We start from the raw sequence: 14,943 nt of genomic DNA, 5'->3' as shown, positions 1-14,943 counted from the left end.
TGGGAAATGAGGGGTTCTGTTGAAATCAAACCACGGTCAGGTAGACCAACTAAAATTTCAGCCACAACTGCCAGGAAAATTGTTTGGGATACAAAGAAAAACCCACAAATAACTTCAGGAGAAATACAGGACTCTCTGAAAACATGTGGTGTGGCCGTTTCAAGATGCACAGCAAGGCCTCATAAACACTGTTGCTGGTAAACGGACATTTAGGAACAGTTGGGCATTTTTTTTACCCCAACTGCTCCTAAACTCTGCTCTATGTTATCTTATCAGTACATGTACACGGGGTCCTTTATAGCTGTTTCTAGACAGTTGTGTTTAGAGGCTTTTTCTGTAATGCAAAAAAAAAAAATGGGTTCAGAAGCTGAGTTTAGAGGCATGTTGGGCGCCAAACGCTTCTAAACGCTGTAACCCGCTTTCAGCCACGTTTCGTTTACAGCCATTTTTCATTTTTGGCTATTTTGAAAAAAAATCATATAATTTTTTTTTTTTTAACGCTTCTAAAACGCAAATGCGGCAAAACGGACGTTTTAAACATGGGTTACTATCTGTCAAGTTAAATCATTCAGGAGAGGTTGAAAAAATGTCCTGTGTACATGATGCCTAAAGCCTCGTACACACAGTTGTATTTTCGTCTGGGAATTGTGTGATGACAGGCTGTTTGCCTAAAATCTGACCGTTAGCACGCTGCATCAGACAATTGTTGGCCAACTTTCCGCCAACAAATGTTGGATGGCAGGCTAGTACATTTTCAGCGGACAACGGTCTGTTGTCAGATTTTCCTATCGTGTGTACACAAGTCAGGCACACAAAGTCCAAAAGTACAAACACACATTCTCGGAATCAATGCTCACCAAACATGACATTGGCAGAAGGTGCCCAAAGGGTAGCGGTCAAGAGCTGAAATTCCATGCAGTACGTCACTACGTTTGTGTTTGTTGGCTGACAATTGTGTACCGTTTGTATGCAAATCAAGTTCACGGCACACGCCCTTTGGACAAAAGTCTGTCGCTTTGTCTGCGAAAAATCCAATTGTGTGTATGAGGCGTAAGGAGGCACTGGAAGAAAGATGGGCTGCATGGTCGAGTCGCCAGAAGAAAGCCATTACTATGCAAATGCCACAAAGTATGCCCCCTTACAATACGCCAAACAGCACAGAGACAAGCCTCAAACCTTCTAGGACAGCCTTTTTCAAGCTTTTCAACACAGAGGAACCCTTGAAATAGTTCTCTGGTCTCGAGGAACCCCTGCTAAAAATTTGAAATCTACAACTCATGATACATTAGCGTGATGGTCAGTGGGAAGAATGGTCCTTACACTTGTGGTCATTGGGAAGAATTACCTCCTTACAGATAGCTAAAAAGATCAATGGTGTCAGTGGGAACTTATCTGAGAGGCAGAAATTGCCCAATGCTGAAGGAACCCCTAGCAACATCTTGAGGAACCCTGGTTAAGAATCACTGCTCTAGGACAAAGTTATTTGGAGTGATGAGACCAAAATTGAGCTTTTTGGCCAGAACCATAAACACTTCATTTGGAGAGGAGTCAACAAGGCCTATGATGAAAGGTTCACCATTCCTACTGTGAAACATGGCGATGGATCGCTGATGTTTTGGGGATGTGTGAGCTACAAAGGCACAGGAAATTTGGTCAAAATTGATGGCAAGATGAATGCAGTATGTTATCAAAAAATACTGGAGGAAAATTTGCATTCATCAGCCAGGAAGCTGCGCATGGGACGTACTTGGACATTCCAACATGACAATGACCCAAAACACAAGGCCAAGTTGACCTGTCATTGGCTACAACAGAATAAAGTGAAGGTTCTGGAGTGGCCATCTCAGTCTCCTGACCTCAATATCATTGAGCCACCCTGGGGAGATCTCAAATGTGCCGTTCATTCAACACAGCCCAAGAATTTACAGGAACTGGAGGCTTTTTGCCAAGAGGAATGGGCAGCTTTACCATCTGAGAAGATAAAGAGCCTCATCCACAAATACTACAAAAGACTTCCACCTGTCATTGATATTAAAGGGGGGCAATACACGGTATTAAGAACTGGGGTATGTAAACTTTTGATCAGGGTCATTTGGGTAGTTTCTGTTGTGATTATGATTTAAAAAGAGTAAACACAGCTGATTGATAATAAATGGCTTCAGCCAAACACTAACCATGAGTGAAAGAAACATTTTTCTGTTATACATATTCTCTGAAAAATAGCCAAGAAATCATAAATTCTGCCGGGGTATGTAAACTTATGAGCACAACTGTATGCAGGGGGAGGAAAGTTTCAGAAAACAATGCAAGTCAGATGTCAGATCCCTGTATAGTGGAGGTCACATGATGAGGAACTCACCTTGGCATCGGCGGGTTTTGTGCTGAACTTGTCTCTTCTCTCTCCCTGTTCATCATACAGGAGAACCACCCTGTCTACCGTACACACCGCAAACCGGGTATTGTTCTGTGACCACGCCATACATGTCACCTTCGCCGCTCCTTCCTGAAAGAGATCACCTGATCACACGCCGGACAACACCCCACATATCCTGCCCCACACCCCACACATACCCTGCCCGACACCCCACACACACCCTGCCCGACACCCAACACACACCGACCAACACACACCCTGCCCGACACCCCACACACACCCTGCCCGACACCCAACACACACCCTGCCCGACACCCAACACACACCCTGCCCGACACCCCACACACACCCTGCCCGACACCCAACACACACCCTGCCCGACACCCAACACACACCCTGCCCGACACCCAACACACACCCTGCCCGACACCCAACACACACCCTGCCCGACACCCAAGACCTCACATACCATGCCTGACACCCCACACACACACCCTGCCTGGCACCCCACACATACCCTTCTCCAACACCCCACACACACCCTGCCTGGCACCCCACACCTTCCCTGCCTGACACCCCACACATACCCTTCTCCAACACCCCACATACCCTGCCTGACACCCCACACACACCCTTCTCCAACACCCCACATACCCTGCCTGGCACCCCACACACACCCTGCCTGGCACCCCGCACACACACCCTGCCCGACACCCAACACACACCCTGCCCGACACCCAACACACACCCTGCCCGACACCCAACACATACCCTGCCCGACACCCAAGACCTCACATACCATGCCTGACAACCCACACACACACCCTGCCTGGCACCCCACACATACCCTGCCTGACACCCCCCACCTTCCCTGCCTGGCACCCCACACATACCCTCCTCCAACACCCCACACACACCCTGCCTGGCACCCCACACCTTCCCTGCCTGACACCCCACACATACCCTTCTCCAACACCCCACACACACACCCTTCTCCAACACCCCACATACCCTGCCTGGCACCCCACACACACACCCTGCCTGGCACCCCGCACACACACCCTGCCTGGCACCCCGCACACACACCCTGCCTGGCACTCCGCACACACACCCTGCCTGGCACTCCGCACACACACCCTGCCTGGCACTCCGCACACACACCCTGCCTGGCACTCCGCACACACACCCTGCCTGGCACTCCGCACACACACCCTGCCTGGCACTCCGCACACACACCCTGCCTGGCACTCCGCACACACACCCTGCCTGGCACTCCGCACACACACCCTGCCTGGCACCCTGCACACACACCCTGCCTGGCACCCCGCACACACACCCTGCCTGGCACCCCGCACACACACCCTGCCTGGCACCCCGCACACACACGCTGCCTGGCACCCCACACACACCCTGCCTGGCACCCCGCCTGACACCCCACCTGACACCTGCCCTGTTTGACACACCCGAAGAGATCTGCTGCCCTCTACTGTCTGTAACTGTAAATGGTTGTGCTCCTTATTGTCATAGATAGAGGTATTTTATTTTTATTGCTATGTACATCACCCCCTGTCCCTGCTAGCTGAATCAGAAACCCCAGATTGGAGGACCTTGATATCTTTATAAAGGGGCGTTTCCAGAAAGCAGACAGAGAGAAAACTGAGTCAGATATCCTGGTTATGGAGTTGCTGGACTAGCAATAATCCTATCCAACCCCTCAGCATTCTTCAAATGATGTGAAGGCGACATTATTTCTGACTTTCTGTCAAAATTCAAGGTGCCATCTTTGCAGAAATCTTTCTCTTTCTCAAATCCTCCGTTAGAATCTGCTGCACCATTTCCCTGTTCATGTTCGATTCTTCTGCCGTCATTCGCGGACTCAGGCTCCATTCACACCTGGGCGTTCTTGATGCATGGGCGATTCTGCTCGCCATTCCAGAATTGCAGCAAAACACGGAATGCCTTTCCTTCTTAATGGCACCCCGATCGTGGTACGATTTTGCCATGCGATTCCAGAATTGTGGCAAAGCATTGGACGTTTTTGCAATGGCGGTACTTCTTAATGGCACCCCAATCACGGCGTGATTTTGGTGCGATATATCGCACTGCAATTGCAGCAAAATCACAATGCGCAAAGTTTTTCGCTCAAAAAGGAGCAGGAGCTTCTTTTGGGCAACAGCTTTGCACATTGCGGTTTGTCGCGATTGCAGTGTGATTTTTCCCGCAGTAAACATCGCACCGCGATTGGGGTGCCATTAAGAAGTAATGGCATTGCAAAAGCGTTCCACGTTTTGCCATGTGATTCTGGAATCACATGGCAAAATTAATTCACGATTGGGGTGCCATTAAGCACTTGCTTACTGGGCACCTAAACCTTTCTCACGCCCAGACCAATTTTCAGCTTTTAGCGCTGTCATACTTTGAATAACAATTGCACGGTCATACAACACTGTACCCAAATTAAATTTGTATCATTTTTTTCCCACAAATAGAACTTTCTTTTGGTGGTTTTTGATCACCTCTGCAGTTTTTATTTGGTCTTTTTTTTTAAAAAAATTAACAAAAAAAAACAAAAAACTTTTTTTTATATTTTGTTAATAAGTTTTGCAAACAGGTAATTTTTCTCCTTCATTGATGTGCGCTGATGAGGCTGCACTGATGGGCATTAATAGGTGGCACTGATGGCCATTGATAGGTGCACTGAAGGCCACTTATAGGTGGCAGTGATGGGCACTGATGAGTGGCCGTGATGGGCACTGATCGGCACTGGTAGGCAACATTGATAGGCAGCACTGCTAAGTGTCACTGATGAGGCACTGATTGGCACCACTGGTGGGCATTGATAGGTGGCACTGACTGCTTGCACTGGTGGGCACTGATTCGTGGCACTAGCAGGCGGTACTGGTTGGCACAGATGAGGCGGCTTCGCCTCTTCCTCTTCGGGACCGATGTCCCTTGCACAGAAGTCGGTGATCGGCTTTTGTTTCTCCTCACGCTGAAAAAAAAAAACGATTACCGATCTTCTGTTTACATCACGTGATCAGCTGCCATTGGCTGACAGCTAATCATATGGTAAGAGGCCGGGATCGACCCCTTACTCCGATCTGTGCTCACCCGAGTCCCACTGACTCAGCGATCACAGCGCACGACCTCCAGGGGGCGCGCGGGGATCGTGAAAAGGGGAGGACGTCTACTGACGGCCTCCCGGCAAAGTAGATCCTCGCTGTAGCTGTCATTCGGCTATAGCACGGATCTGATGGGGGTTAAGCAGTATTGACATTGCAAAAGCATCCAGCACTTTGCCGCTATTCTGGAATCGCATGGCAAAATTGAATCGCTATTGGAGTGCTATTAAGAAGCATTGGCATCGCAAAAGTGCCCCGTGTCTTGCCACAATTCTGAAATCGCATAGCAAAATCGAATCACGATTGGGGTGCCATTAAGAAGTATTGGCATTGCAAAAGCGTCCCGCATCTTGCCACAATTTTGGAAGAGCATGGCAAACTTTTATGGCGATTGGGGTGCCATTAAGAAGCATTGGCATTGCAAAAGTGCCTTGCCGCAGTTCTGAAATCGCATTGGCAAAATAGAATTGTGATTAGGGTGCCATTAAGAAGCATTGGCATCGCAAAAGCACCTTGTCGCAGTTCTGAAATCGCATTGGCAAAATTGAATCGTGATTAGGGTGCCATTAAGAAGTATTGGCATTGCAAAAGCGCCCCACGTCTTTTTCCCGCGATTTTGGAACAGCTTGGCAAAATTTTATCGCAATTGGGGTGCCATTTAGAAGCACTGGCATCGCAAAAGCGTCCCACGTCTTGCCGCGATTCTGAAATCACATGGCAAAAATGTAATCACGATTGGGGTGCCATTAAGAAGTATTGGCATTGCAAAAGCGTCCCGCGTCTTGCTGCCAATTTGGAATCGCATGGCAAAAATCGAATCAAGATTAGAGTGCCATTAAGAAGTATTGGCATCGCAAAAGTGTCCCGCGTTTTACCGTGATTCCAGAACGCCTAGGTGTGAATGGAACCGCAGTCTTCCATCTGATCGTTAGGAGGGTTCCCGCTCTGTCCACATATGCACCCGTCCTTTGCATTTTTTTGCCCACCCACCTCTTGCGTCATAAAGTCGACATCTTCCCAATCGCCTAAGCCATTCAAGAACACCCGATTTCTTCAAGCAACGTTCACCATAAGCCTGTTAACAGCGCTGAAGTTTCAGTCACGTTTTTGCCACCAAGTTTGATGTGAATCTGTTGCTTCAGATTCCGGTCGCTCATTTTCCTGCACACAGGTGTTTCTTTCACACCTTGTATTTTCTTAGGGACCAGAAGAGAATATTTGCGTGGGGTGTCGGGCAGGGGTAAGCGTGGGATGTCGGCAAGGGGTATGCGTGGTGGGTCGGTAAGGGGTATGCGTGGGGTGTTGGCAAGGGGTATGCGTGGCCCCTGAGGTAGACGCAGTGTCTGTTTTGGTACCGGAGACCTGAAGATGAGATCAGCGCTGATGAGGAGATCCTTCGGCCACTGTCCAGCCAGCCTGGAATGGAGCTTCTCACTAGCATGAACTGAAGCTCAGATTCCGCTACTAGAGAGGGACTAAGATGCAGTGTAGATAAGTGGACTCTGAGCTTCAGTTCCTGCTAGTGAGAAGCTCCATTCCAGGCTGGTTGGACAAGTGGTCGGAGGATCTCCTCATCACCGCTGATCTCATCTTCAGGTCTCCGCTACATTTTCCCGCACACAGATGTTGTTTTTCCCACCATGTATTTTCATCGGAACCAGAAGAGAATGTGTGCGCGGGGTGTCAGGCAGAGTAGATAAGCGGACTCCGCGCTTCAGTTCATGCTAGTGAGAAGCTCCATTCCAGGCTGGTTGGACAGTGGCCGGAGGATCTCCTCATCACCCCTGATCTCATCTTCAGGTCTCTGCTACATTTTTCCTCACACAGGTATTGTTTCTTTCACACGTGGGGTGTCGGGAGGGATCTGCGTGGGGTGTCGGGAGGAGGTATGCAAGGGTGTCGGGCAGGGGTGTGCGTGGGGTGACGGGCAGGGGTTGTGCGTGGGGTGACGGGCAGGGGTTGGGTGTCGGGAGGAGGTATGCGTGGGGTGTCGGGAGGAGGTATGCGTGGGGTGTCGGGCAGGGGTGTGCGTGGGGTTTCAGGAGGAGGTGTCCGTGGGGTTTCGGGAGGAGGTGTGCGTGGGGTGTTGGGAGGAGGTATGCGTGGGGTTTCAGGCAGCTCCATTCCAGGCTGGTTGGACAAGTGGTCGGAGGATCTCCTCATCACCGCTGATCTCATCTTTAGGTCTCTCCTGCTACCAAAACAGACACTGCATTCACCACAGGGGCCCCTGGACTCTACTTATGGATAATATTATATGCTGGGTACACTAGTTCTTCTACTCCCAATTACATTTTCATAACACCTCACACACAAGAGAACCACACACCCCACATCCCCACCCCCGCCATTTATACCCCTATCATCCCCCCGCCCTGTCTAATGACCCGGTTCGGGTGACACCTGTGGGGTGAGGAGGGTCTTCATATGTTTCAGCTGCATTGTGTCCTCTCCGTAGTCCGGGCGGTTTTCGGGTGATGTCAGGCTCTGAGCAGGAATCCTCACAGTTTGTGGTTGCCGGGGTGACGGCGGACTACGGACGCTGTACGGAAGGACGTCGTCCTGTAGAGCCTGGAAAGCATGCACGAGCCCGTACAGTGCGCGTCCCCCACCGCCTCTACCCTACTGCGCCTGCGCCGATATTTGGAGGCAAAGAGAGTGAGAGAAATGGGGGCGGAGTCCGGGGTGACCATAGAGACTAGAGTGCGTGATCTCTGTGTAGAAAAGTACTATACCAACAACACCGGGGACTACTTACCTCCTCCTAATACCCGCCTCACACCTCCTCCTCTATACATACCAAATAGATCAATTAAAAAATATATGAAATCTGTATCATATATAAAAATAATAAATAAGGGTTTAAAACGGGGTATATATATATATATATATATATATATATATATATATATATATATTATATAATTGTAGCGCCGGCTCCTGAAGAGCACGCGCTTTTTGTGTTTTTGTCATTTAATATTCCTGGAACCGCAGTTTGGTTTTGGGCTCATTTACACCAAATTTTGATCTCAGTACCAGCCTAGCTGGATTGCATTATGTTCTGCTTGACCACAAGTGGCGCTGTCATCTCTGGCAGGTGCGAGGACGCAGTCCAGTTAGGTGCATTGAGTGCCAGTTCTTTTTCGGAGCCCGGCCCAGTGGGCGTGTCGTCCTGCTGTGCATTCTGGGAGAGGGTACTTAAGGGGCTGACATCACGTGCTTCAGGGTTCCGGTCCAGAAGTGCTTTTCTGTCCGTTTGGTCCTGGTCCTCCTGACCAGCCCCCAGGGCTCTCATGGCCTGGGGTGCGGATCCATCCGATTCCGAGTCTCGGGGCTGGCTGGCCCGAGGCAAAGTAACTGGAAGGAGGATTCGGAGGTGGTCCGGTGCCGTCTCGGTTTGTGGAGAGGCCCAGCAACTGGAGAAGCATCCAGGGGAGGACTCTTCGAGAGAAGGCCACGCAAAAGGCTGGCTTCTCAGAAAGAGCCTGGAGGCTCAGTTGAAAGACCCCAAGCGAATCTGATCTCGTATGGTATCGCCGGACCGGCTGCAAGATCCTGGAACCGTACGAGGGTTCTCTAAGTTTGTCTACATGCTTCGGTTATTCAAGTGTCCTACAACAAGTCTGTGGCAGAGACTTTATCCAAGTGTCCTACAACAAGTCTGTGGCAGAGACTTTATCCAAGTGTCCTACAACAAGTCTGTGGCAGAGACTTTATCCAAGTGTCCTACAACAAGTCTGTGACAGAGACTTTATCCAAGTGTCCTACAACAAGTCTGTGGCAGAGACTTTATCCAAGTGTCCTACAACAAGTCTGTGGCAGAGACTTTATCCAAGTGTCCTACAACAAGTCTGTGACAGAGACTTTATCCAAGTGTCCTACAACAAGTCTGTGACAGAGACTTTATCCAAGTGTCCTACAACAAGTCTGTGGCAGAGACTTTATCCAAGTGTCCTACAACAAGTCTGTGACAGAGACTTTATCCAAGTGTCCTACAACAAGTCTGTGGCAGAGACTTTATCCAAGTGTCCTACAACAAGTCTGTGACAGAGACTTTATCCAAGTGTCCTACAACAAGTCTGTGACAGAGACTTTATCCAAGTGTCCTACAACAAGTCTGTGGCAGAGACTTTATCCAAGTGTCCTACAACAAGTCTGTGACAGAGACTTTATCCAAGTGTCCTACAACAAGTCTGTGGCAGAGACTTTATCCAAGTGTCCTACAACAAGTCTGTGGCAGAGACTTTATCCAAGTGTCCTACAACAAGTCTGTGGCAGAGACTTTATCCAAGTGTCCTACAACAAGTCTGTGGCAGAGACTTTATCCAAGTGTCCTACAACAAGTCTGTGGCAGAGACTTTATCCAAGTGTCCTACAACAAGTCTGTGGCAGAGACTTTATCCAAGTGTCCTACAACAAGTCTGTGACAGAGACTTTATCCAAGTGTCCTACAACAAGTCTGTGGCAGAGACTTTATCCAAGTGTCCTACAACAAGTCTGTGACAGAGACTTTATCCAAGTGTCCTACAACAAGTCTGTGGCAGAGACTTTATCCAAGTGTCCTACAACAAGTCTGTGGCAGAGACTTTATCCAAGTGTCCTACAACAAGTCTGTGGCAGAGACTTTATCCAAGTGTCCTACAACAAGTCTGTGGCAGAGACTTTATCCAAGTGTCCTACAACAAGTCTGTGGCAGAGACTTTATCCAAGTGTCCTACAACAAGTCTGTGGCAGAGACTTTATCCAAGTGTCCTACAACAAGTCTGTGGCAGAGACTTTATCCAAGTGTCCTACAACAAGTCTGTGGCAGAGACTTTATCCAAGTGTCCTACAACAAGTCTGTGGCAGAGACGTTGCTTTGCTTGAGACAAGGACTATCCGATAAGGGTGAGGATCCAGTTGTGAATGGCTATTCTCTGGATTTTCTAATGTGAGAGACTTTTCTATTTGATAAGTTCCAAGAGTAACTGGACTTTCTACCTAAACGCTCTAACCCTGTGTTTTGTCTACTTCTAGGGATGAGATCAGTGGTGGTGGGGGATGGGATCAGTAAGAGGCAGAGGTGGTGGTGGGAGAGGATGGCACCGCTACTGCTGCCACCCCCCCAAGTACTACCGCTGCCTGCCACCCACCCCAAGTACACCACCGCTGCCTCCCCCCCAAGTACCACACACCACCACCACTGCCACCCCCCCAAGTACACCACTGCCACCCCCCTAAGTACCACCACTGCCACCCCCTCAAGTACCACCCCTGCCACCCCCTCAAGTACCACTGCTGCCACCCCTGTTAAAGTTACTTTGCTGAGTAACTAATTACTTTTCCAATTTAGTAACCGAGTTACTAATGCAATTACTTTTTGGGAGAAGTAATTTCTAACTTAACTAATTACTTTTTTAAAGTAAGATGACCAACACTGGCTGCAGGGCAGTATTCCAACATGATAACGACCCCAAACACACCTCCAAGACGAACACAGCCTTGCTAAAGAAGCTGAGGGTAAAGGTTATGGACTGGCCATGCATGTCTCCAGACCTAAACCCTATTGATCATCTGTGGGGCATCCTCAAATGGAAGGTGGAGGAGAGCAAGGTCTCTAACATCCACCAGCTTCGTCATCATGGAGGAGTGACAGAGGACTCCAGTGGCAACTTTTGAAGCTCTGATGACCTCCATGTCCAAGAGTGTTAAGGCAGTGCTGGAAAATAATGGTGGCCACACAAAATATTGACACTTTGAGTCCAATTTGAACATACTTACTTTTGTTGCCAGCAGTTTAGACATTAATGGCTGTGTGTTGAGTTATTTTGAGGGGACAGCAAATTGACACTGTTATACAAGCTGTACACTCACTACTTTACATTGTAGACAAGTGTCATTTCTTCAGTGTTGTCACATGAAAAGTTATAATAATATATTTATAAAAATGTGAGGGGTGTACTCACTTTTTTGAGATACAGTATATCAAAAAATGATCAGAGGTTTATATAGGATATATAGATAAATCGTAGGAGGTTTATATAGATAAATAATAGGAGGTATATATAAATATATAGATAAATAATAGGAGGTATATATAGATAAATAATAGGAAGTATATATAGATTATTAATAGGAGGGATATAGAGATAAATAATAGGAGGTATATATGGATAAGTAATAGGAGGTATATATAGATAAGTAATAGGAGGTATATATAGATTATTAATAGGAGGGATATAGAGATTAGGGATGAGCCGAACACCCCCCGGTTCGGTTTGCACCAGAACTTGCGAACGACCCCCGCGTTCGGTACGAACGTTAGAACCCCATTGAAGTCTATGGGACTCGAACGTTCGAATTGGAAAGTGCTCATTTTAACGGCTAATATGCAAGATAGTGTCCTAAAAAGGGTTTGGCGACCTGCCTCCTGCCTCAGGGGACATGGGTCACTGCAAAAAAAAGTTTTAAAAACTACCGTTTTGACGGGAGCACTGATTTTAATGACGATTAAAGTGAAAAAAAAAAAGTGAAATATTCCTTTAAATATGGTGCCTGGGGGGTGTCTGTAGTATGCCTGTGAAGTGCCACGTGTTTCCCGTGTTTAGAACAGTCCCTGCACAAAATGACATTAAACGGAAATAACACCATTTAAAACTGCTTGCGGTTTTAATGTTATATCTGGTTCCTGCAATATGGTTGAAAATCATTGAGAAACATGGCATGGGTAGCCCTCCCTGCCCATTACCAGCCTATTTGGGTCTTGTACGCATATTAAGGGGAACCCCGTACCCATATTAAAAAAAGGAAATGCGTGTGGCCCCCAGGCCCTATATACTCAGAACAGCAGTATACAGGCGGTGCAAACAAGACAGGGACTGTGTAGGTTTGTTGTGTTAAGTTGAATCTGTTTGTCATTTTCAACCGGTACATTTTTAAAGTGTAGCTCCAGTCAAAAAAACTATCTTTAAGCTTTTTGGAAAACATAGGGAAGGGTTATCACCCCTGTATAATTTGTTTTGTCGTCCATCTTTTTTCATCTCACTTTCTGCTGTCTCCTTGCGTTTGCAAGTAGGAGATGTTTGTAAGTTGGATGTTTGAAAGTAGGGGCCTGCCCTATATTATAGCGGTATGTACTGGGTACAGAGCACGCAGACAGCACGCACTATCTCCTAACACTACTGACTGCAAGCTCTATTATTAACCACTTGTTAGCCCAATGTTTGCATAAAGTGAAAGATGAAGTTATGCTGAGTAAATAGATATCAAACATGTCACTCTTCAAAATTGCACATGCCCGTTGAATGGCGCCAAACGTCGCTACTTAAAAAATCCCCATAGGCAACGCTTTAAATATTTTTTTACTGGTTACATGTTTTGAGTTGCAGAGGAGGTCTAGGACTAGAATTATTGCTCTCGCTCTAACATTCTCGGCGATACCTCACATGTGTGGCACATGCGAGCACATGGGGACATGGGCGCTTTAATTTTTATTTTATTTTTTTATTGTTCATTTTACTTTATTTATTTTAGTTTGACATTTTTTTCCCCAAAAATATATTTTTGATCACTTTTATTCCTATTACAAGAAATGTAAACATCCCTTGTAATAGGAATATGGGGTGACAGGTCCTCTTTACAGTGAAATCTGGGGGGTCAATATGACCCCACATCTCACCTCTAGGCTGGGAAGCCTGAAATAAAAAATAAAAAAAAGATTCTGGCTTTGATCGTACTGGCGAGTTGGTAGAAGCACCGGAGGGCGGTGAGGGGTGGGGGGCGTCTATGGCTGGGTATTTCAGGGTATCACCGAGTATGGCTGGGTATCTCTGAGTATGGCTGGGTATGGCAATTTATGGCAGGGTATTACAGAGTATTGGCGGGGTATTGGCGGGGTACTACAGAGTAATAGCAGGGTACTGCACTGCAGAGTAATGGCAGGGTACTGCACTGCAGAGTAATGGCGGGGTACTGCACTGCAGAGTAATGGCAGGGTACTGCACTGCAGAGTAATGGCAGGGTACTGCACTGCAGAGTAATGGCAGGGTACTGCACTGCAGAGTAATGGCGGGGTACTGCAGAGTAATGGCAGGGTACTGCACTGCAGAGTAATGGCGGGGTACTGCACTGCAGAGTAATGGCAGGGTACTGCACTGCAGAGTAATGGCGGGGTACTGCAGAGTAATGGCGGGGTACTGCACTGCAGAGTAATGGCGGGGTACTGCAGAGTAATGGCGGGGTACTGCACTGCAGAGTAATGGCAGGGTACTGCACTGCAGAGTAATGGCAGGGTACTGCACTGCAGAGTAATGGCGGGGTACTGCAGAGTAATGGCGGGGTACTGCAGAGTAATGGCGGGGTACTGCACTGCAGAGTAATGGCAGGGTACTGCACTGCAGAGTAATGGCGGGGTACTGCACTGCAGAGTAATGGCAGGGTACTGCACTGCAGAGTAATGGCGGGGTACTGCACTGCAGAGTAATGGCGGGGTACTGCACTGCAGAGTAATGGCGGGGTACTACAGAGTAATGGCAGGGTACTGCACTGCAGAGTAATGGCAGGGTACTGCACTGCAGAGTAATGGCGGGGTACTGCACTGCAGAGTAATGGCGGGGTACTGCAGAGTAATGGCGGGGTACTGCAGAGTAATGGCAGGGTACTGCAGAGTATGCACTGGTATTGCAGAGTATTGGCAGGGAATTGAGGGGTTAAATTCGGTGAGCAGCGATGTGGGCACTGCAGATGCAGCCCACATCGCTGCTGACACCGATCTCTTTCCCCTCCGCTGTACCGATCGGTACAGAAAGGGGAGGGAGGAACAGGCGTCATAACATGACGCCGGTTTGTTTCCAAGTGATCACTCCGTCATTTGATGGAGCAATCACGTGGTAAACGGCCGCTATGAGCGGCCGTTTACCGTGATGCGCCGGGTCCTATGGACCCGGCGGTCACGGATGCTCTCGAGTGCACACACCTCGGGGCACGCGAGAGCAGAATTCTGGGAGGCCGTTAATTAACGGCCTCTCTGAGTTAAACAACCGCCCTGAAGCCGTTAATCGGCAATGGGCAGTTGTTAAGTGGTTAAAGCTAGATCACTAGCTATATAGATGAGGTGAATATAGTGGTGTATACTGCAGTCAGGGCACAGACAACAACCACTACACAGCAGCAAGATAGGAAATCAGCCAAAAACGATTGGTGTGTACTGTGTTGAAGGTACACAGAACACCCACTGCTTCAGATGCAAAGTAACACACTACAGGAGGCCGCCTTAAAGGCAGGATGCCTGTGGCCAATCATGGCTCTCCTCGCTGCCGGCGCTGCGATTGGCCAAGCATGCGGGGTCACAGTGCATGCTTGGCCAATCATCGGGCAGCAATGCACTGCGCCAACGCAGTGCATTGTGGTCCGCGCGCGCGTCACTCGAATTTTGACGCGAACGGCCAAAACGTTCGGAATTCGCCGAAC

At 48.4% G+C, this 14,943-nt stretch overlaps 1 protein-coding gene across 1 annotated transcript in view; it reads right to left on the bottom strand.

Annotated features, from left to right (window-relative positions):
• The window catches only part of IFT172 (intraflagellar transport 172), an 87,034-nt gene extending 79,081 nt beyond the window's left edge, over positions 1–7,953 (bottom strand). Inside the window, exons 1-2 of the mRNA XM_077489376.1 lie at positions 7,900–7,953; positions 2,360–2,503 (exon numbers count right to left, since the gene is read on the bottom strand). Of these exons, the coding sequence (XP_077345502.1) occupies positions 2,360–2,503; positions 7,900–7,938 (183 nt within the window). The 5' untranslated portion in view covers positions 7,939–7,953. The remainder of the gene's footprint in view (positions 1–2,359; positions 2,504–7,899) is intronic.
• Between the last annotated feature and the right edge of the window lie 6,990 nt (positions 7,954–14,943).

This window comes from Lithobates pipiens, unplaced genomic scaffold, assembly GCF_037356315.1.
Source record: "Lithobates pipiens isolate NorthernLeopardFrog02 unplaced genomic scaffold, aLitPip1_a1.2 Scaffold_18, whole genome shotgun sequence".
Classification (NCBI taxonomy): domain Eukaryota; kingdom Metazoa; phylum Chordata; class Amphibia; order Anura; family Ranidae; genus Lithobates; species Lithobates pipiens.
The sequence above is the reverse complement of the archived record's forward strand: the minus strand, read 5'-3'. Positions and strand labels throughout refer to the sequence as shown.